The 22258-nt window shown below is 36.1% G+C and overlaps 1 protein-coding gene across 1 annotated transcript in view; it reads left to right on the top strand.

Annotated features, from left to right (window-relative positions):
- LOC145687685 (annulin-like) overlaps nucleotides 1–22258 on the top strand; it is a 172884-nt gene that overhangs the window by 117355 nt on the left and 33271 nt on the right. The window contains exons 5-8 of the mRNA XM_081761145.1: nucleotides 3989–4218; nucleotides 6236–6410; nucleotides 8643–8781; nucleotides 17639–17911. Coding sequence (XP_081617271.1) covers nucleotides 3989–4218; nucleotides 6236–6410; nucleotides 8643–8781; nucleotides 17639–17911 — 817 coding nt within the window. The remainder of the gene's footprint in view (nucleotides 1–3988; nucleotides 4219–6235; nucleotides 6411–8642; nucleotides 8782–17638; nucleotides 17912–22258) is intronic.

The raw sequence follows: 22258 nt of genomic DNA, 5'->3' as shown, positions 1-22258 counted from the left end.
GCAATCGTAGGTAGCTAGTAGAGTACAGTAGGGGTAGTGTTTTGAAACTGCATTCGTTGCATATGGGAAGTGTCAAAGTGGCATTGTAGGGCAAACGCTTAATCGGCGTATGGTGAAGACGTGAGCCCACAGTTTTCACATCTGCAGTCAACTAGTTAAAATATTGATGATATACGCGAGAATGATCATGCAACCAAAGGTCCATCACGCCCGGGAAGAATCTTCAGCTTGGATAAAATCTGACGGTTCTGATCGGGAAAAAGATATGTAAGGTATTAACTTAATGAATTTGAATTGATTCACTAGTTCCTGAGCAATATCTTGTTGAAATAATAAATATAATGAGTGGTAGTATTGCACCTTAGTTAACGTGGATCAGGCAGTGACCATCGGAAGATAGCACACGCAGGCATTCGAAGAGACATGACCCGGAAGGTCCTACAACTCCATCCGGAAAAAAAGGTTATAACACTATCAGTCATGAAAAGGAAAGTGAAGGTCGGTACAGAGTTTGTATTTGATACATCGTTGATTTACGCTAAGACGATCGGACTGATGTCACGATCAATTAACGTTGCAGACGTGTTGATGCACAAAGTGGCACTACTCCCTACTTCCCCCTTCAGAGATAATTGCCAGATGAGATTCACTCCCAAACCAAAGCTAAAGGAACTGCTGGCCTTTCAAGTGTCCGAGAGACTTCAATCGTTTCTCAATGCAATTGTCATTGATGGGTGTACTGTACTGTACACACATTCCTACAAATGGAATAGTCTTTGACTTTGTTAAAAAGGTTACCTATTTCGTGGAACGTAAGCTCAAAGATTCTGATGTATACCTCATCTTTGATCGATACAACCCATACAGTATCAACAGCCTACCAAAATACATGCGCGCTAGTTCACATGTAACGAGGAAACATCAACTTACTCTTCATACACCTCTCCTACCACAGCAACCAGTACTAACTGTGACCCACAACAAATCGCAAGTGATTGATATGCTATGGAAACAATTGGTTGATTGGTGCCTTTCTACCACAAACTCGTTCTGTCCAGTAAAGAATATGAGCCCATTGCAGTATTAGAAGGAGAATCAAAGCCAAGAACAGACTTGTACATCGAACACAAGGAAGCAGATATTATCACCGTATAATAAGTATTGCGGCTGGCATCGGAGAATGTAAGCGCTCACATTAAGGTGATATTCGATGACACTGATGTTTTATTTCTTCTGCTTCATTACTATGCTAAGAGGGGAAAAACAAGCACGATCACCATGGAACCAACCAGCCCGAAGAGGACGTCCATCGATGTTGGAGCAATACCATCGAAGCACGCTGATATTTGTACTAACCTCCTTGCAGCACGTGCTCTATCTGGAAGTGACACTGTTGAAAGCTTGTGCGGAATCGGGAAGAAGAAAATAATTCAGAAGTTGAAGCAGGGGTACACCATTACAGTTTCGGGTAACCTAACGTCAGACATGTCGGGCATCGTCAAACATGCGACAGAGATAATTGCAGAACGTCAAAGAGAATGTATCCGATATGAAATTTCTCGTTTGGAGTACAAAAATGGCAAACCCAAGAACGCTATTCGCTCCCGCTTTGAAGTCTTTGACACCAACGAATGAAACTTTCTATGAGGTCACCTACAGTGTGCAATTTGGAAATCTGCAATGGACCAACAACCACTCCTTCTGGATCCTCTGCAATAGGGATGGAGTCGTGACGATGCGTCCAAAACTCTCGTTCCAGTGACACTACCCGACATTGTGACTGTAGCTCCGCACGATATTCTTCTGATGATCAAATGTGGATGCTCCCAGGAGTCTCTATGCTCAACGCTACGGTGCAGTTGTGCTGCACAAAAGTTTAGCTGTTCAATGTTTTGTGGTTGAGCTGGTGATAACACTTGTACAAATATGTACACAAACATATCGAACTCCACTGAGACTTCAGACGATGCAAGCATTGATGATGGTGCTAAAAGTGATTAAACATTTTCCACTCAACCCTGCAGCAAGGCCGTACTCAGGATTTCTTAAAGGGGTGGCAGACCATACACTTTACAACCTTGGTTCTGAAATGTATTTATATTTGTTTAGGGGTGGAGATGATAATCATCCACGGCATCAAAATATAATTTACAACAGGAGTTTTTACTGTAGTGATACTGTAGTGGATTTTTTTCGTTTATAATACATCATCGTTGAGGGGGCAGTGCCCCCCTTGAACCCACTGGGTATTGCCTAGTCATGCAGTAATCAAAATTGGACTCAAATATATCATATCAATATGTTCTCAGTAAAAATCATCAAAACATAACTGTATTACAATCAAATTTTTGATATCGTGAGTAATTACAGCATATATTTTCCCTTTCGTTCTGTTTCTTATATTTCAAAGCTATAAAAAGAATTGTCCACCGGTGCCACCGTTGCACCCCTCGAATTTCGTTTTAATATACATTTTTCACCATGACATCGTCATAACATGTTGCGTGTAACGCATTTCCACCTACACAACAATTTTTGCTCTCTGCCACCAGACTATATATAAATCTTCTAGAAAATGATTATTACTTAATATTGTGTATTTATAAAATAATGTTTCTTATTATTCCGATCATATGCAGGTAACTGTTTTCGATCCTATGCCGTTTCAGTCGTACGCCGTTTCGGTTCTATACCGTTCCGGTCCTACATATGTAACCCTATTATAAATACAATCTCAAGATTAGGATATTACAAAAGATAATACTCGTATTACTATAATCCAACATTTTTTTTATTTTAATACGATATTCATTTAAAAATGAAGTGAGCGAAAATAATAAACAACAAAGCGCCATAACAAACTACTTGGTCCATCCGCTATAGTCGAAACAGTAAAATTCACTTTATATTTTATACATCAGAAGATAGGATTTTAGATTTCTTGGCTTTCGGCATGTTAGCCGGTCACATATGAGGGATAACATCCCTCGACGATCACACTATCCGGGAAAGGGAAGGAAGAAAGAATTGGGGGAGGAAGGAAGCGGCCTGGGACCTATATGTTAGGTACCATCCCGGCATTTGCCTGGTGTGAATGTGGAAAATCCAGGAAAACCTCAATCAGGATGTCTGGCCTGGAAAAAAAGCTTTTACACTCTTTCGAACGAGTGTCCCCATCGGGAATCGAACCCTATACATCAGAAGTGATCACAATGTAAGACATGGATCAGGAAAGGACTGAAAAACTGAAATGTTAGTAAGCGTTATATATTAATTTGTATATACGAATACTTATTAGTTAATTGACTTGTTGGTTATGATTTAGCGCTCCTTTCCAGGGAAACTATTACTAGTTCTACTGTTTACTAGTATAATATACGAAAAAGAAAATGATCTACTTTACATGTTCGTAGAAACTAACTTTTGATTCAAAATATTCCAAATTCTACTTTCTGAACAATACTCTCTATTACTAGAGGGAAACAGTTGTTTTTCACATATTAAAAATCAAAAATTTCGCAAATCATTTTAACATATTGCATATTAGTAGATTTCCCGTAGTAAAAATAGTAAACGTCATTAGTAAATGTGGTTCATATACTATGGATGTGTGTTGCATGTCCTGGTTTCGATAAATATAAAATAACTATTCAATAGACATTGTGCCAATTTCCATCATGTAAGCGACAATACCTTTTATTCTTTTCTACCCATAAAATTGATCATAATGCTATGCGGATAATTAGAGAAAACATCGTATTCGTGAAGATATTCGAGGTGAAAACTCTTAAAAATTCTAAAGTCACGCTGAGGAAAATGAGTTTTAATTTACAGTAAAATATTTCTAATAGTTGCTCTAATTTTGTCTAGACAAATACCCTTCACTCGATTTTTTCTTGAGTACATATTTAACTGTGAATACTTGTCGCAATACGAAATGGGTAGTATTCAATGATTAAATATTGATTAATAATATATTACTTTTCAGAGGATCAAGTGTTCTTGGAAAAAGAAGAAGAAAGAGAGGAATATGTCATGAATGATCAAGGAGTCCTGTTTAGAGGAACCCACAACCGTATCAGGCCATGCCCATGGAACTACGGTCAATTTGAGGAAGACGTCTTGGATTGCTCCTTGTATTTACTCTCTCATATCGGCCATCTTGGTTTGAGAAGCAGAGCAGACCCAGTGAAGACTGTTAGAGCAGTGTCTGCAGCCGTAAGTTGAAGGACTACTTTTATTTCTTAATGTTAATGTCAAGGTGGAAGAGAGACAAATGAAACTACGATATTTACGCGAACTTGATTTTTCTTCTGATAACGCAAATGTTATGAGAAAAATAGTAATAAACTTCTCTCAAGCGTAACAGGTATTTAGATCTTCCTTTTAAAAACTCTAACCCTTTTTTATATGAATATTTATCCTTTTGGTCATTCAAAGTGCTCGGGAAATTATGTTTACTTTAGAGATTTTCACATAGCGTCAACAACAAAGAATGTGAGATAGATAACAACAGTAGAATATGTAATCTACTGACCTTTGTGTTTAGTTAAGTATACGCAGGACCAGATTAGACTGTACATTCGCCCCTCCCCCAATGTAATGTAACGCCATGTCAATATCTTTTTTTTTTTTTTTTTTTTTTTAGTACATGAAGGTAATTTTATATTTGATCTCGAAAAGGGAAAAACACATTATCCTTACTATAACAGCATAACGCGTCATCCTGCCAATCATACTCCTAATATTTAACAATCGGCTAATAGTTGTCGCCAGCTATGCTGCCTCCTATCTGACGTCAAGAGATGTAGCTAGCGTGCAGGCAATTTGAAAAAGAGCCAAAGGCTGGAGAGGGCAACCCCCACATAGGAAATTTCTAGTAAATAAATAAATTTACTCTGTGTAATATCATATAAGGATGGAAGAGAAGGAACCAAATATACCATCCTCCTAAGCTTAGGTACTAATCTGACTTGAGTGTGCAGAGATTATTAAGGGAAAGGGAGATGACGCATTGATTGATTCCACCAGAGTCTAGCAATAAGTCCATGGTTCAGTGCGCGTGGATCCACCATAGGCGCCAAGAATGGCTGCGACACGGCGAGTCATAGAAAGCATAAGACCTTGAATACCCTACTGGGATAGCAAACCCTGACTCTGCGACACATTGCCGAAACTCATCAACTGTAGTGATGTAGATTTGTTGTGGGAGAAGCATTGTGCAATCATCGATTAAATTACGACAGATCAGGTAAACGCGTCGGCCAGGGAAACAGCGGAATTTCGTGTCCTCCTAGGAAGTGAGGATGTTGGGTACTGCATATGAAAAAGGGCTCCATGTTGGACCTGCATTGGGAACTACAACCAAGCCCAACACCTTATGACTGGTCAAAGACCGTCAATACGTCTACACAAGTGGGCAGGAAATCCAAAGGCATTCTATATCGTAATACCCTGTGGCAGATAGTTGTGACGAAGTGAAATGCAATCATCATTTGACCTCTAACCACAATACTACCAAATACGGATGTGACTGTCATAATACTGCAGACAGAAGGGGAATTGCCCAAGCAGAGGATGTCGTGCTATTTGGCTCTAAGAGAGCCATAGCAATGGACACTGGACAAATATATTACACCTTTCCAGGTGATCTCGAACCGTTCGTGTGGGCACCAACCCTGTGCTCTGTATGTGGCTGTCCGATCTGTTATACCATGCACACAAGGCTATTGGAATCCTGAACATTGTTGTGTTGTCTCCTGGAGTCATCCATTCCATATTCGTATCACTGTGGTTCCAGTCCGACAAACACAGGTCCAATATCGCGGAAAAATAATTCGCAATCGCGATTTGTCACAGTTCTTCCACAATCAAAGATGGAAATCTGCTGGAAATCCTGCCACATTCAATGACGACAAAGCGTTATTGGACCGTTCCGACACACTCATGTCTCGGCACACACAGCCACTATTGAACTGTGTCTTTATCCTGCTTTAACTTGTTATTTGCATGAGACATGACCGGCACAATTGATGTATCGTAAAGCTGTACTATTAAGAATTTTACTGTCCTCTCATCTACTAATTCTGTAACTGTTGGGTCAATCTGATAACTTCTTCTTGCTTTGCATTTAAAATACCCGTAAATTAAAAAGAAATCTTGTAAATTAATACTGACATAACCATACTAATTTTTCACAGCAAAATTGCTATTGACTTGTTCTCTTTGTTGACAGGTAAATTCTCCAGATGACGATGGTGCTTTGGTAGGTAATTGGTCAGGCGACTATTCTGGAGGAACTTCCCCCACTCAATGGACTGGCAGCATCAAAATCTTGCAGAAATATTACAAGAAAAAGAAGCCCGTTAAGTATGGACAGTGTTGGGTATTCTCAGGAGTCGTTACAACCAGTAAGTACTCTTCTTTCACAACCGTTACCATTGATAATTTATTATTATTATTATTATTATTATTATTATTATTATTATTATTATTATTATTATTATTATTATTATTATTATTATTATTATTATTATTATTATTATTATTATTATTATATCGTAAAGCTACGGTTGCCTACAAGACAAGAGTTCCAGCCATCTCGTCCCAAAACAGTGTCGTGAGCGATGTCTCGTCTCAGAAAGTGTACGGTGTGTACCGTTATATATTTTTACTTCAATAGCTCTGTATCATCTTGTATTATCTCGTCAAGAAAATTCTGTCCCCGTTGTATATTCTCCACAATTAAAAATTGTTCCAAATAATTCCCTTTCTGTAAGGAAGCGCCACAATTAGATTCAAAATTTTGCTTCCAAATAAACATTCTCTTTTTGAGGGCAAAGTTGTGGTTGTTCGTTATTTCATGCCAATATGTCTTTTTTTTTTTTTTTTTTTTTGAATATGTATTCGGTCAGATCAGTTCAATGCAGGCGCGCACCCTGAAATGTTTGTTGAAGGAGTCCAAAGTTTTGAGACGTGGTCTAATACCATAAGACGCTACGTCTATTTAGTATGAGTCAGTCCTATTCTGCACCTGAAAAGACGATAAGTAATTGTAAAATACTGCGATATATACTTTCAGAAAAAAATATAATAAAACTAGATTCCTTTTATAAGAAAAGAAAATGTAAAAATGAAGCGAAAGGCTAAATCTTTAGGCTACATCAATCATTTCTCTGTTAAACAAGTATATATATTCTTTTATTAAGAAAGTATACAAATGTAAACCGAATTACGAAGGTTTAGTGTGTCCGGACCCGATGGATAGCCCGCGTCAGAGGGCCTCTGCTTCGATGACACGCCAGACTATATTGCTAAAACCTTAAATAGGTTTGCAATTTGCCTTAAATGTGACTGGTTTTATGACGTAAAAGGCAGTTAGAAACCTTCCGGAGGTATGTTAAGCAGATACTTTTTGTTTGAGTTGCGAACCCTAGACCAGTTATATATACGCGTATATGAAATTACTGAATGGTCTTGACATTTACCCAGTTTTTTTTAGAAGAAGAAATTTAAATTAATGCACGTTTTGGCGGCATAAAAAATGTAGCTTAGAATTGATTAAAAACATGGAAATAGAAATTGAAAGATAAAATTTGATAACACAGAAAATAATTTAAAATAAGAATTTAATGATTTGATGTTGAATAATTGAATAATTATAGAGACATGGTATGGACTGGTATGACTTTAAGACTAGAGAAGGTAATGCATAATTACTTTACTTTTGGTAACGATGATAAGCAGAACCTTTGATGGACAGACAGAATGACGGAGTATAAAAAAAACTAATGATGAATGCTTTGACTCACAGAGTTTCGACGTTAAAATAGAACTTTTAATATCCGGAAGAGAAACCGGTAGTATTTAGGCCTATATGATTTTTTTTATGTTAACATTTTTTGTGCGTTTTCCTAGTTTTAAAAGTTATAGCCGGTCATTTGCATTGTAGAAGTTAAGGCACTCTAAATTTTCCATTGGATTATGAATCCTAAAGAATATTCAAACTGCCTCCACTTCATACATTGCCTATTTTATACATATTTTCCAATTTAATTAAATATTTTGTTTGATTACACATTGTGGTACACAATAATATAAAGAAGTTATAGAGAATCGAATCTAGGTTTCTTCACTAGCAGGAAGTCAGCACTGTAGTACTAACGACCCATTTTTTATAAGATATTTATCTATAATAAAAGCATAATTCATAACTACACACTTATATAGCTGTTAAAACTAAAGCTTGTTCGTTTAACTTCAGAATCTCATTTTGTTATGCAGTAACAGGTGTTTCAAATCATCATCACATATACAAGAACGCAAGACTTGCGATCTATCTTTTACATATTTGTACAGTGGCCTACTTAACTAACGTGTGTCGGAATGGTTTATGAATATCAAATGAACTAAATAGTGTTTGGTGTCTTAACTGGAACACATGTTCCGACATAACCCACAAGAAAAACAAAGTAATATATTTTTAATTTAGAGATATATAGCTTTCTGAATATGTGTTTATTTGCCCATGTCAGTGTTGCTTTTAACAAAACAAAAGAACAGAAAAAAAAAGAAATGTTTGATTTTAAGGATTGATTGACTTTTTATTAACATTTTTTTTTCTTTTTCCTGTTTAAAAATAGTTTGCCGTGCAGTCGGCATTCCATGTCGTTCAGTGACCAATTTTTCGTCCGCCCACGACACTCAAAGCAGTCTGACCATCGACTATTTCCTGGATGACAAAGGGGAAGTAATGGAGGAGATGACAAGCGATTCTGTTTGGTAAGCTCCATTAACGTTAAATTAGTTCAGAAATGTAGGTTGTGTAAACTAAATAGGGTGCCTTCCATTTCAACTCAGGCAAAAAAATATAAAATTGTACCATCACCATCTCAGATATTGTTAAAACTTTTTTTATAGCAACTAGACATGTATTTAAGAGACCCATATTTTTTTGTTTTGTCGAAAAAAATTTTCCCGCCAAGTAATGGGCCATCAAAGACGGGGAGTACAATTTATGAATTGTAGAAGACATGGAAAATGGTCAACTTCGGAGCCTCATCATTCGCCTATGGAGACAGGTAGAGTTATAATTCTTGTTGTGGTATGTACATAGGGATATAAATAAACTATATTTTATTATAGTTTGGTTTGCGCATGCGTATCTTTTTGTACATAAATTAACAAATGAACGTCAATTTATCTGAAAAGTCGAAGTTTGCGAATTTTTTTCGAGCACTTCCGGTTCGAATTTTAAAATTCTGTTTTCGCGGTTGGTAAGACCTAGTTATCCGCTTTCCGAAAAGATTTTTGTATCGCTTCTGTGTGCAACCGTTTTGTCGCAAAAAATTCGAGAAATTGTAAAATTTTCAAAAATCGCCATTTTTGGGCGCCATTTTCTCGAAAACACCATTTTTTAAAATTCTGAAATTTTGTCAGGTGGTTCAACTTTACATGAATAATAAACACACCAAATACCATTCTCGACCAATGCTTCATGAATTAACTGCAGCCTTTTAAAGTTAGCGAAGTTTCGTTAACTTTGATGTCACAGTTAGCAACACTGGGAACAATAAAAGTGCAATGATTTGATGATGATTGTGGTTCGCATTCATTAAATGAAGAATAAAAGGTTTTCTTGACTGTTTTGTTCATTATTTTGATCAAGAAGTCTCTCTGAAATAGTAAAATGAGCCTTCCCCTACTCCTCCGTTTTCTTAAACAGAAATAATCTTAGGTGGAAATTACGATTACGAAACGCACAAATTTCAAGTTCACTTACTTAAAATGGTCTTCGGAAACAAAATTTTACTTATTTTTTTAAATATTTTTTTACGTGGACCAATCATTTGCTTGGTTGGTGTCTTCTTCGCTAATAGCATGTAACCGTGAAGGTGCTCCAATAGGTGTTGGCTCACTCACAACTCGTCCAGGAGTGGATCTAGGGGGAAGAAACTATTTTATTTTATATATAAATAAAACCGATCTCAGAGTTTGGATCTCTTAAAAGTAGCTCTAAGTAGCAGTATTACTCCCCCCCTTCCTGGATCCGCCCCTGCTTAGCACATTGTCGATAGTCACAAATGCTGAAGGTCCATGTGGAAGCATAACAGCACTTCAACTTCACGTAATTCATGATTTATTCATAATATTTCTGCTACGCACCACTGGTTATCATACATATATGTATGTAACGAAAGTTTCTTTTTGCAGATTTCTTAAATCTACCCTTTGAATTGCAGAAGTTCGATTTTGTCGGAAGCATGAAGTTAGTTCATGGTGACCCGTTACTGCCATAAAAACTTCGCCATTTTCCGAAAGCCAAAGATGATTTCGTTGAATACCAGTTACCGGTTGCATACTTTCCCTTTTTTTCTTCCGGAAGTCGTCGAATTCAGTTCCAGGCAACAGAACGAGAGTAATACCCGGAGTTTGTACTTGCACTATACTCACGAATTCTTTTGTGGTTTTAGTGGGGACGCGGTGGCTCAGTGGTAGAGCATTCACCTCCGGTGCTTGGGGTCCCTGGTTCGATCCCAGATCGCGCCGTGTGGGATTTGTGGTGGATAAACACTGTGCTCGTGGGTTCTCTCGGGGTTATCCAGTTTCCTCCCACTTTCTGCATCCCACCATTTCATTCATTTCTCATAATCACCGTCTTCTTTAGCCTAACCGGGATAAGCGTCGGACGTAAAACTTAAAGATTTCATTTCATTTTTTTTTCTTCTGCGGGTTTAACACTGTGTATCTGTATTTGCCTAAGGTTATGCCGCGTTGCCACATTCTTTACACCTCTCCCCCCCCCCCTTCCTCAATAACGTCGCAGAGACCCTTGCATGGCCGGTTTCACTGCAAAACCACTGCTTTATCGGATCTGTCTGCATCTCGAACATCTGAAAGCGATTTTTAAAGTGGGATGCAGCACCATCAGAAAACACTGACACGGTTTGGGAAATTGTAGACATTTATTTTCTCGTATTCAAACCTTTTTCTATAAAATATATTTTCGCTTTTCTTCGAGTATTTTTAGAATCTTGTCTATGGCTATGAGTACATGAGCCGAATCGTGTGTTTTATCGTCGTTTATTACAACAAAACTGTCAGTTGATTCATATTCCGGTGATAACTCTGAATTTCACTTTGCAGAATAACAGTCCAGTTTTCAGCGAAGTCCACATGAAGTAAAATAGAATTTGTATCTTGAAATTTTATACGGTGCTTTTCGGTAGCAATTAATTCTCTTTGGATTTTTTTGATGTAGTCATGAATTACAGTTAAACCAGCAATGTACAATACGAAAACAGAAATTGGCACAGCTTTTTTAACGAGATTCTTGTTTTCCCATATGGCATACCTAACACTTTCATTTTCATCATGATCAATAATTAAAGACTCCACACTTATTCCTTCCACTCCAGGACATTTACCACATTCTTGAAGAAGACAGTTGTCATTTTCTACGGATCATACTACTAAAGGAAATAGGTTACTCATGACAGATTCAATACAGGCTGCACCTTTAATTTATAGCAACGCAGTAGCAGCTAACTTAAAATTTGCACAATACTCACACACACATACACACTTCCCTCGCAGGTTGCAGACTGACCCACTTTACTCGAATACTGTAAAATTCCGAGTGAACCATTCTTATGTTGGGATTGTTCTGTTTAAAAAGTCAGTAAATTTCTTTGGAACGCGTAAGAAAACGTTTCGATTTTTTAAACTTTTTGTCCTTTTTCGATCACTAATGACACTGCACTTAATTGAGACTTTGTTTGGAGCATTCCAAATCATCACTGAGGTAATAGTTCAGCCTTTGTGTAGATCATCAGAATTTATTGGATGGCCATTTCAAGTAAACTTAAAATTTATGTGTTTCGTAATCGTAATTTCCACCTAAGATTATTTCGGTTTAAGAAAACGGAGGAGTAGGGGAAGGCTCATTTTACTATTTCAGAGAGCCTTCTTGATCAAAATAATGAACAAAACAGTCAAGAAAACCTTTTATTCTTTATTTAATGAATGTGAACCACAATCATCATCAAATCATTGCACTTTTATTGTTCCCAGTGTTGCTAACTGTGACATCAAAGTTAACGAAACTTCGCTAACTTTAAAAGGCTGCAGTTAATTCATGAAGCATTGGTCGAGAATGGTATTTGGTGTGTTTATTATTCATGTAAAGTTGAACCACCTGACAAAATTTCAGAATTTTAAAAAATGGTGTTTTCGAGAAAATGGCGCCCAAAAATGGCGATTTTTGAAAATTTTACAATTTCTCGAATTTTTTGCGACAAAACGGTTGCACACAGAAGCGATACAAAAATCTTTTCGGAAAGCGGATAACTAGGTCTTACCAACCGCGAAAACAGAATTTTAAAATTCGAACCGGAAGTGCTCGAAAAAAATTCGCAAACTTCGACTTTTCAGATAAATTGACGTTCATTTGTTAATTTATGTACAAAAAGATATGCATGCGCAAACCAAACTATAATAAAATATAGTTTATTTATATCCCTATGTACATACCACAACAAGAATTATAACTCTACCTGTCTCCATAGGCGAATGATGAGGCTCCGAAGTTGACCATTTTCCATGTCTTCTACAATTCATAAATTGTACTCCCCGTCTTTGATGGCCCATTACTTGGCGGGAAAATTTTTTTCGACAAAACAAAAAAATATGGGTCTCTTAAATACATGTCTAGTTGCTATAAAAAAAGTTTCAACAATATCTGAGATGGTGATGGTACATGCTCTGCCTGAATTGAAATGGAAGGCACCATAGGATACATAACAGACTCCAGGCATTGTTTTTCAATATACTCTGAATGTTATTAGATCAATAAATGGTAATAAATAATTTGTTTTTAAGCTGAATTAGCTCTATCAACACATCAACTTGTACATGAACTGTTTTCCAAACTACCGTTTGAAAAGAATATATATTTACAAATATTAATTCGCTTTAATTCGTTCGTAACAATGCTTAAAATGTTTACCATGCAACTGTTTTATTTTCAATTAAGGTTCTTCAATACCTGTGCCATCTATTAGCCCCCTTGTGATGTAAATAGAGAATTATTTTTCTGGTTGAATTTGGAATGAACTGGAAATTTAGTATAATGATCGGATTTTACTGACTTTTTTCCCTTCGTCAAATCTATTTAAATGTCCCTTACCTGCTGAAAATTAGGTTTTGTAGTATATAATAGGGTGTATCGAAAAAAACTTTTTTTCGAAATCCGGTTACGGCTAGTGCGGATTTTTGGCCAAATGGCATCAATAAAACGTATAAAAAATCTCAACTCGATCAGACAACTCCTTCTGCTGCCGAGTAGAGCCCAAATATTAGAAAAATCAACAAAAGATTCACTTTTCAACTGATTTTCCAAAAAATATTTTTTAAATATTTCCTATATTTTTCGGTCTTTTAAATTATTGAAATAGCATTGGAAAGGAGAAATAAATACATAAAACAAATTTATTACGGTTATTTCTGTACACCACAAGCATAAAAACCTAGTTAATTATTTGTAAAAATGCACTGATTTTCTGGCGTATCGTACAATTAAATTTTAATATAAAATTATTGGAGTCTCTTGAATAACGAAGAAAACACTTTAGTGCTAATTCTAAGAGCAGTAATAGTATAAATAATTTGCTCCCAATGCCGTATGCATCTGCTTATCACACTAGATCACCTGCCGCCCACCTCTCCCCGAACGCCTCTTCTCTTGTACTTGCCCAGCTGAAAGGATCTGTCTTATCAGTTGCCAGTAGTCAACCAGCTGTGTCGAACGTGATTGTCGCTGCTTGAGTTATTTATTAGTGCTGTAGGAAATTTTAACTAAATAATTTGTTTTCGTGTGAAGTGCAGTATGTAGAAGTGAGAACAGTGTTTCAGTTGTGTTAAGTACTTTTTATTAAGAAGAGAGTAACAGATACGCTGACGTTATGGCATCGAGAAGTTTGTTACGGTCTGACGTTAGGAATAGCATTATTGGGACACCCAAGGAATTGGGTAGAACACAGCTACCAACCGCTGAAATGTATTGAGACAATACCTATGGGAGCGAGAAGAAAAAATGAGAATTTCGGGATACCGGAAAGAGCCTTCAACAAAGAATTTATCTTTTATCGTCGCCAGAAAGATTGTAGAAAATTGAGGTTACGCCTCAATCAGCGGCGAAACTATTTTCAGTGTCAGAGGGATTGTTGCAATGATATTGAAGCACCATAATATTGTCCGTGACTTGCGAAACTTCTGCGAAACGAATTGCTGATTTTCAGCAGTCTGCCAAAAATATTTCATTTGATATAGCCTTTTGTAAGTGTTCCGATCCTCTTGCCTGCAACTGCGAAAAAGGAAGAAATGTGCCAGTGCTAGAGGCGCCTTTTCTTCTAGATCAAAGAACCACAAGATTGATGCGTAATCTCAATTTTCTACAATCTTTCTGGCGACGATAAAAGATAAATCCTTTGTTGAAGGCTCTTTCCGGGATCCTGAAATTCTCATTTTTTCTTCTCGCTCCCATAGGTATTGTCTCAATACATTTCAGCGGTTGGTAGCTGTGTTCTACCCAATTCCTTGGGTGTCCCAATAATGCTATTCCTAACGTCAGACCGTAACAAACTTCTCGATGCCATAACGTCAGCGTATCTGTTACTCTCTTCTTAATAAAAAGTACTTAACACAACTGAAACACTGTTCTCACTTCTACATACTGCACTTCACACGAAAACAAATTATTTAGTTAAAATTTCCTACAGCACTAATAAATAACTCAAGCAGCGACAATCACATTCGACACAGCTGGTTGACTACTGGCGACTGATAAGACAGATCCTTTCAGCTGGGCAAGTACAAGAGAAGAGGCGTTCGGGGAGAGGTGGGTGGCAGGTGATCTAGTGTGATAAGCAGATGCATACGGCATTGAGAGCAAATTATTTATACTATTACTGCTCTTAGAATTTAGCACTAAAGTGTTTTCTTCGTTATTCAAGAGACTTCAATAATTTTATATTAAAATTTAATTGTACGATACGCCAGAAAATCAGTGCATTTTTACAAATAATTAACTAGGTTTTTATGCTTGTGGTGTACAGAAATAACCATAATAAATTTGTTTTATGTATTTATTTCTCCTTTCCAATGCTATTTCAATAATTTAAAAGACCGAAAAATATAGGAAATATTTAAAAAATATTTTTTGGAAAATCAGTTGAAAAGTGAATCTTTTGTTGATTTTTCTAATATTTGGGCTCTACTCGGCAGCAGAATGAGTTGTCTGATCGAGTTGAGATTTTTTATACGTTTTATTGATGCCATTTGGCCAAAAATCCGCACTAGCCGTAACCGGATTTCGAAAAAAAGTTTTTTTCGATACACCCTAGTATATAATGTTATTATTTCATAATTAAATTTAAATTTAGATTAAATTCATGTATAAATCAGCGGTGTCATTCAAATCATTTAACAAGCGGTTCTGACTCATGGGCGGCTGCAACGGGGGGCAATTACCCTCTCTGGATTTTCGAAAGAGAGATATGTTCTTTGAAATACAGTACATGGGCATTTTTGTGTTCTGTGATTAATATAGTACTATTATACTATTATACTATTAGACTTGATTTGTGTACTATTATTATTTATTAGACTTCCAAACAGGCTCGTAGCCAGCCCAAAAATAGAGGGGAACCCGGTAGAAGTTAGGAGGGCCCGATGCAACCACATTATAGTTCATTTGCAAGCCTACCGTGAAAATTTTAGAGGGGGCCAGTAAAAATTTAGAGGGGACCGACCTCTCTGAACCTTCGTGGATACAGGCCTGCTTCCAAACTGTGCTATGCATAAGTGTCGGATGTCTTATAGAACAGCTTTGTCCGTCCGTCTGTCTGTCGACATATATCTCAGCCAAAACGGTAAGAGATATCGAGATGCGAGTTGTTGGCAATCGATTCAGCGTCCCAAGAATAGGTTTTATCTCCTCTGTTAATTCTCTATTTAAACCGGAAGTGGTTCAAATTAGTCATTTCCGATTTCAACGTTTATCGCCTTTACGAAAACAGTAATAGATTGAGAAGGAGTTTTCGGCAAACGATTCCGCGTCTTAAGGAAACGTACCATGACTATCCTGAACACTCTACCAAAATTGGAAGAGATTCAAATTTAATATTACTTCAGGTTTAAATACTGATTTCTACCCAGTAAGAACGATAAGAGATATCGAGATGCGGTTTTCTGCAATCGATTTATTGTACCAAGAGTACTTTCTATCTTCGTCATTAACCTTATATTCAAACTGGAAATGATTTAGATTAGCTATTTCCGGTTTCAACACTTATCGCCATATAACAAAAATTTTAATAGTGGCAAACTGTTTTCTGTAATCGATTCAATGTCTCTAAAGAGCATATCGTCATATCCCACAATACTTTATCAAAACCGGAAGTAGTTGAAATTTACCACTATTTCCGGTTTCAATACTGATTCTCATAGAGCAAGAACTGTAATAGATAGCAAGATATAGGTTTCTTTTAATTGGTTCAGCGTTCTAAGAATAGGTTACATCTTCTCTGTTAACCCTCTATTCAAACGGAAAGAGGTTCAAATGAATCATTTCTGGTCTTAACGTGTATCGCAATTGAATTAAAATGGTATTAGATAGAGGCAAAAGGTTTTCTGCAAAAGATTCAGTATCTCAAGAGAACATGCCACCACAACTCGCAACACGCTATCGAAACTGGAAGTAGTTGAAATTTACTACTTCCGGTTTCAATACTGATTTCCGTAAATCGAAAACGGTAAGAAATATCGAGAGACAGTTTTTTTTTTTGCATCGATTTAGCTTCCCAAGAGTGGGGTCTATCTCCACCTTTAACTTTCTATTGAATCCGGAAGTGGTTCAAATTAATCATTTCCGGTTTCAATATTTATCGCCATAGAACAAAAAATTAATAGATATGGATAAGTTATTTTCTGCAATAGATTAAGAATCTGAAGAGTACATAACATCAGAACCTGCAACATTCTACCAAAACAAAAACAGTCAGGCAGAAAGGAAGCGTCATGAGACCTATACGTTAGGTACCATCCCGGCATTTGCCTGGTTTGAGTGAGGAAAATTAAGGAAAACCACACTCAAGGTAGTGGACTTAATAAAGCTTTTACATTTTTTCGACGGAGTGAAAAAGATAGAAAAATAATTCCTCATACTAATCAATGGGTTAAATACTAAAAAATGGGTAAGTAGTCAGTTCTCTTACGCACAGGGTATTTGTAAATGAATAGCCAATGAAACAACTACCTAACCTACACCATTATTAATAACAGGAATTCCACATCATTTCAGGAATGGGTTTGACCTTTCATATCTGACATAAAAATGATCTTTAGAAATCCGAACCTGGGATCGAAGCCTGATCTATATGGCAAAAAAGGAAGCTCGTAATTAAGCCACGTGTGAGATTTGTATATATATATATATATATATATATATATATATATATATATATATATATATATATATATATATATATATATATATATATATATATATATATATATATATATATATATATATAAGATATAATATTGCAGCTAGAACTTAATACGACATTTTCTCAAACAGGAACTTCCATGTTTGGAACGAAGCTTGGATGGCCAGACCAGATTTGCTACCTGGCCAATTTGGCGGCTGGCAAGTCATTGATGCAACACCACAAGAGCAAAGCGATGAGATGTATCGTTGTGGTCCGGCCTCAGTAATTGCTGTCAAAGAGGGAGAGGTGTTGAAGGCGTTTGATAATGCCTTTGTGTTTGCAGAAGTGAATGCTGATGAAGTGTACTGGAGGTATTTGGGATTGACACAGCCACTGAAATTGCTCTACAGAAATCCTCAAAGGTAACAATATCCAAAATAAGTTACTGAACTTTTAACTACTGAAAAGTAGGATAATCCCATTGTATCATGTTTATATTTATTTATTGTATTGTATCAAGCTTATGCTTATTTCCCTTTTTTAAAAATAATCTTATTTAATTGTACAATAACAGTCAAAATTTTGTACCACCGTTGATTCATAATGCCAAAATTGTATTTTATCGTATTTCAAGGTTGCTGGCATACATCTCTATTAGTTTTGCCCAAGAGACTAGACGATATCGTCTCGAATTTCGAATGGTTCTTTATAGTCTCGTTTTGATTCTCGGCTAGCTGCTTCTCGTCTCGTCTCATCTTGTTTCGTAAATGTATGTACAGTAGACTGGGTCTCTCATACAACATGAAAGTAAACCAGGGGCTCTCAACTTTTCCATTGGCGGACCACCCAACAGCAGCTCGTGTACCCAAAGTTGAGAAAACATGATGTACACCTTGTCTCAAAAAGGTTGAGCGCATTCTTTATTGGTGTTTTGAGGCAAAAATTTTCAAAGTCCAGCTTCGGGTATCTTCGGGAAAAAGTAAGCCAGGTTCGAACCTCCAAGCCAGCCTTTGCAAAAGGGTAAAAGTTTGCAGATGTGTTTTTCTTCTTTTAAATATAATAAGACTTGTTACCAAGTGTTTAAAAAAGCAACATTGATTGAAATACTAAATGATACAATATTTCGAAACGTTTTTGTTAATGTGAGCACATGCTTGTTTGTCATTTAGCTCTCTATACGTAATGGAACATTTAAATACGTTAAAGAATCTTTCCATATGTAAAAGAATGCTCAAAATTAAGAAATAGAACATAATTATCGCCTGAGTACTAAAATAAAACTCAAAGTAGAACAGAAACTGAGTTTGTAATGGATATGAATGTCATAATCATCTTGAGATCCGTTATACGTTGCTAGAAGCTTAGTTTTAGAAGTCCTTGTGTTAGCTCATTGGTAAGCTGTCGGATTTCAAATCATATGGTTGAGAGTTCGATTCTCGTCTGGGCCAATACTTTTTTTAAAATTGCATTTTCCGCAATGCATGAAAAATTATATAAAATAATTACATTAAAATACATAAGTTGTTTATATATAACATAATAATTGCAGAACATAGTAATTATTATGTTTAAAATATAACATCTGAGATAATTTTCACAGTAGGTCGGTATTATATATGAGGATGTAAATACAAGTTAAGAAACTCGTTCAATAGCAATAAATAAATCATGTAGTGTATTTATTTGCAGCTATTTGTCATATAGAGAGTAATTCTCAACATTCATAATACAGAATGTCATTTATGTTCTTGAAAAGTTATTCGATGCATAAACAGAGGGTATAAACAGAGAATCCAAAGTCGGAACGCTCGCAAAAAAAATTCATGAACCCCAATGGTCACGTGAGCAGACTGGAATTGTGCTTATGAAGCATGCCACAGCAGAAAGTCTTTACATAGATTTTCAATTCAATTCCTGATATATGCTTTTGCAATGTGGAAGTGGTGATGCCTTGAGTCGCCTCTCTCTCGCTCGCTCGCTCGCTCACTCTCTATTTATACAGAATATAAAAGTGGATTTATGTGTGTGTTTCAACATAATTCTAATATATCTAGAGCAATTTTAACTATATTTCTTACAGTCTGGAAAAAGAGTACTGTCGGGATACATATCAAAAATGCTAGAAACGGTTCGATATTAGTATCGAATCCATAGTTTCGTGGTCGCTTAGGTGAATAGCTCTACTTTCAATTCAAGTCCAATTAAGCTCCCATTAGCACCCAGGGTGGTTACGTAGCGACATAAAGATATCGAAATCAACCGATATTAGAATCGAATCGTAAGTTTTCAGCGCCGCTAACAGTGTAGCATTTCCCATTAGTCCACATTAGTCCCATTGCCTAGAGGGCAACATATTTGCAGAGTGCAAATTTTAAAACTTGAATAATATTTTAATTTTTTCCGTATGAAAAAGTTAAAAATCATGAGCAAATATACTATTTCACGAACAATCCTCTTTTACTATTCTAATATGTTTAATAATTGCGTAAGAAATGTAATAGTAATTCAGAACATGTTTCACAGTTGTTATTTTTGTTACATAGTTGTAGCTATAGCATGTAGTGAGTGGAATTTAACTGTAATAAATTCAGTAATTAACCATATTCGAATTAAGTTTTATTTTTAAGTTCGGAATGAAGGGGCGGAGAAATATGCAGTTATTGGCGGCACCGAGCTTTTCTACATTTTACTTTCAAGATCTCCATTTTTCTTTTGTCATTTGTTCCTAATAAAAAAAGTTCAGTCACTTTTGGATTGTCATAGGATAGTAGGAGTTGGATTTTGGGATGCAGCCTGTGAGATTCTAGAGGAGCTAACTGCTTGAAAAAATATTTTTGAATCATCTGTAACATATGAAATAAGGATATGTATCATAAAAAATTGAAAGTAACTATGTCTGCGTAATCATCACGGTCAAATTGCAAAGTCAAATGAATTGACGTTTGGTATATAATCAGGCTCCAATCCCAACTGGGAAGTTATCATACGCGTGTCACTTTCATTATAATACATATCCTTAGGGGGAGTTGAAGTCCGAATTTTTGCGAAAAATTTGGTATCTCACAAGCCGTTCAACTGAGAGCTGAAATTCAGCATACAACTCTTTATTAAAAATAAAGAGAATATGCCCTGGCATTTTTTAAAATTGTCTTTTATGAGCGGGGGGACGGGGGTGCCTTTTCTATATAGTGGAAATTAATAGTGGGTTGATTTGTAAAAATAATCGAAAACGATTGATATTAGTTGAGAAAAAAATTGAGTAATGCAAACTAAAGTTCTTTTTGAATTTTATACCCACTGCTTTCTATTTATAATTGCTGAAGCTGGTGTTTAATATATGGAGCGTTCCGAGCATAAGGCAATCAAGCCATAAAGTTAGAGAAAATGGCCATAAAATTTGTATTCTAAACGTAATTACATGGGCATTTTCAATTTTTTTTTTTTTTTTTTTTTTTTACGTTGGTCTACTTTTCCTTGATTCGAAACTTTTAAATTTCACCCTATTTTCTACTGAATGTGTCTGTAAGGCAACAAAGAAATAATTACATATGATAAATTTAAATTCATTTTAATTCGGAAAATGAGAAACACTTTGCCATTATATATCGTAAAGGTCAGACCCACCAGTATTGTAACAAAGAGGTGCTTGAGCCAATGACGGTAGAAATTCAAACTCCGATAAGTGATAATTTCACAGTCTTGTTTTATTACAAGTGTAATCTCTTTAGTCAATGGAGAGGAGGACGTGGGTCATCGGTCAGAGTTGATGTCGATGGGTTTTGGTGGGTCGGAGTTGGTCGCAATGGTTCAGAGTGGTTCATAGTTGGTGGTGGGTCAGAGTGGATCACGATGGTTGATGGGTCAGAGTGGGCCAATGGGTCATTTGGGTGGTGGGTGATAGTGGGTCATGGTGGGTCGTGGATCAAATTTTCATTGACCCACACCATCTCTGGTTAAAATTGTACTAAAGATAAGAGGCACCGAAGATGCATGTCGGCTATTATGCTCAAATTTTGCGCATGGATAGTACTTTACCAGAAAGCAATAAATCTGAAACGGTTCACGGTATCACCTCCTAGAACTCGAGATGTAGGGGTTTGTCTGATTGGCTAAATTAAGACGTCAATGATTTATCCTTCAACAACCAAGCTTTTTATAATCGTTTCCGTGGGGAAGTCAGAAGAACACGTGCCTAGTAATCGTAATATTGATAGTTCGCGTCCACCCCGGCGTATTTGTTTTGTGTTTTTTTGATTCACCTAAATATAAACAAATCACACATATAGGCATTTTAACATATTTTGGGAGAGTAATTTTTGTGGTTCGTTGGCGTTTCATCGCGTCTCTGCCGCTGGTAGTAAAGTTTTCAAAATTGAACTTGGGCCATCACGGATCGTCGCTGCGGGGCCACCAATTTCTGGCGAGAGGTTAATAGTTGACCATCTGTACTCCACCGACGCTTACAGCTTAGGGTAATGAACGATGTTCTTGCCTTGTAGACTTCATGACTACCGACGTCGGCAGTCAACTAGCTTTTAGTATTCCTTTATTAACCATCTATCGTTCATGTTTGTACACGGTGTTGTCATAATAATAATAATAATAATAATAATAATAATAATAATAATAATAATAATAATAATAATAATAATAATAATAATAATAATAATAATAATAATAATAATTATTATTATTATTATTATTATTATTATTATTATTATTATTATTATTATTATTTGTAGTAACAGTAGTATAATTGATGATAGAAT

This window comes from Thermobia domestica, chromosome 1 (genome assembly GCF_964235325.1).
Source record: "Thermobia domestica chromosome 1, izTheDome1.hap1.1, whole genome shotgun sequence".
Classification (NCBI taxonomy): Eukaryota; Metazoa; Arthropoda; class Insecta; order Zygentoma; family Lepismatidae; genus Thermobia; species Thermobia domestica.
This window is presented reverse-complemented; position numbering and strand designations above follow the sequence as displayed.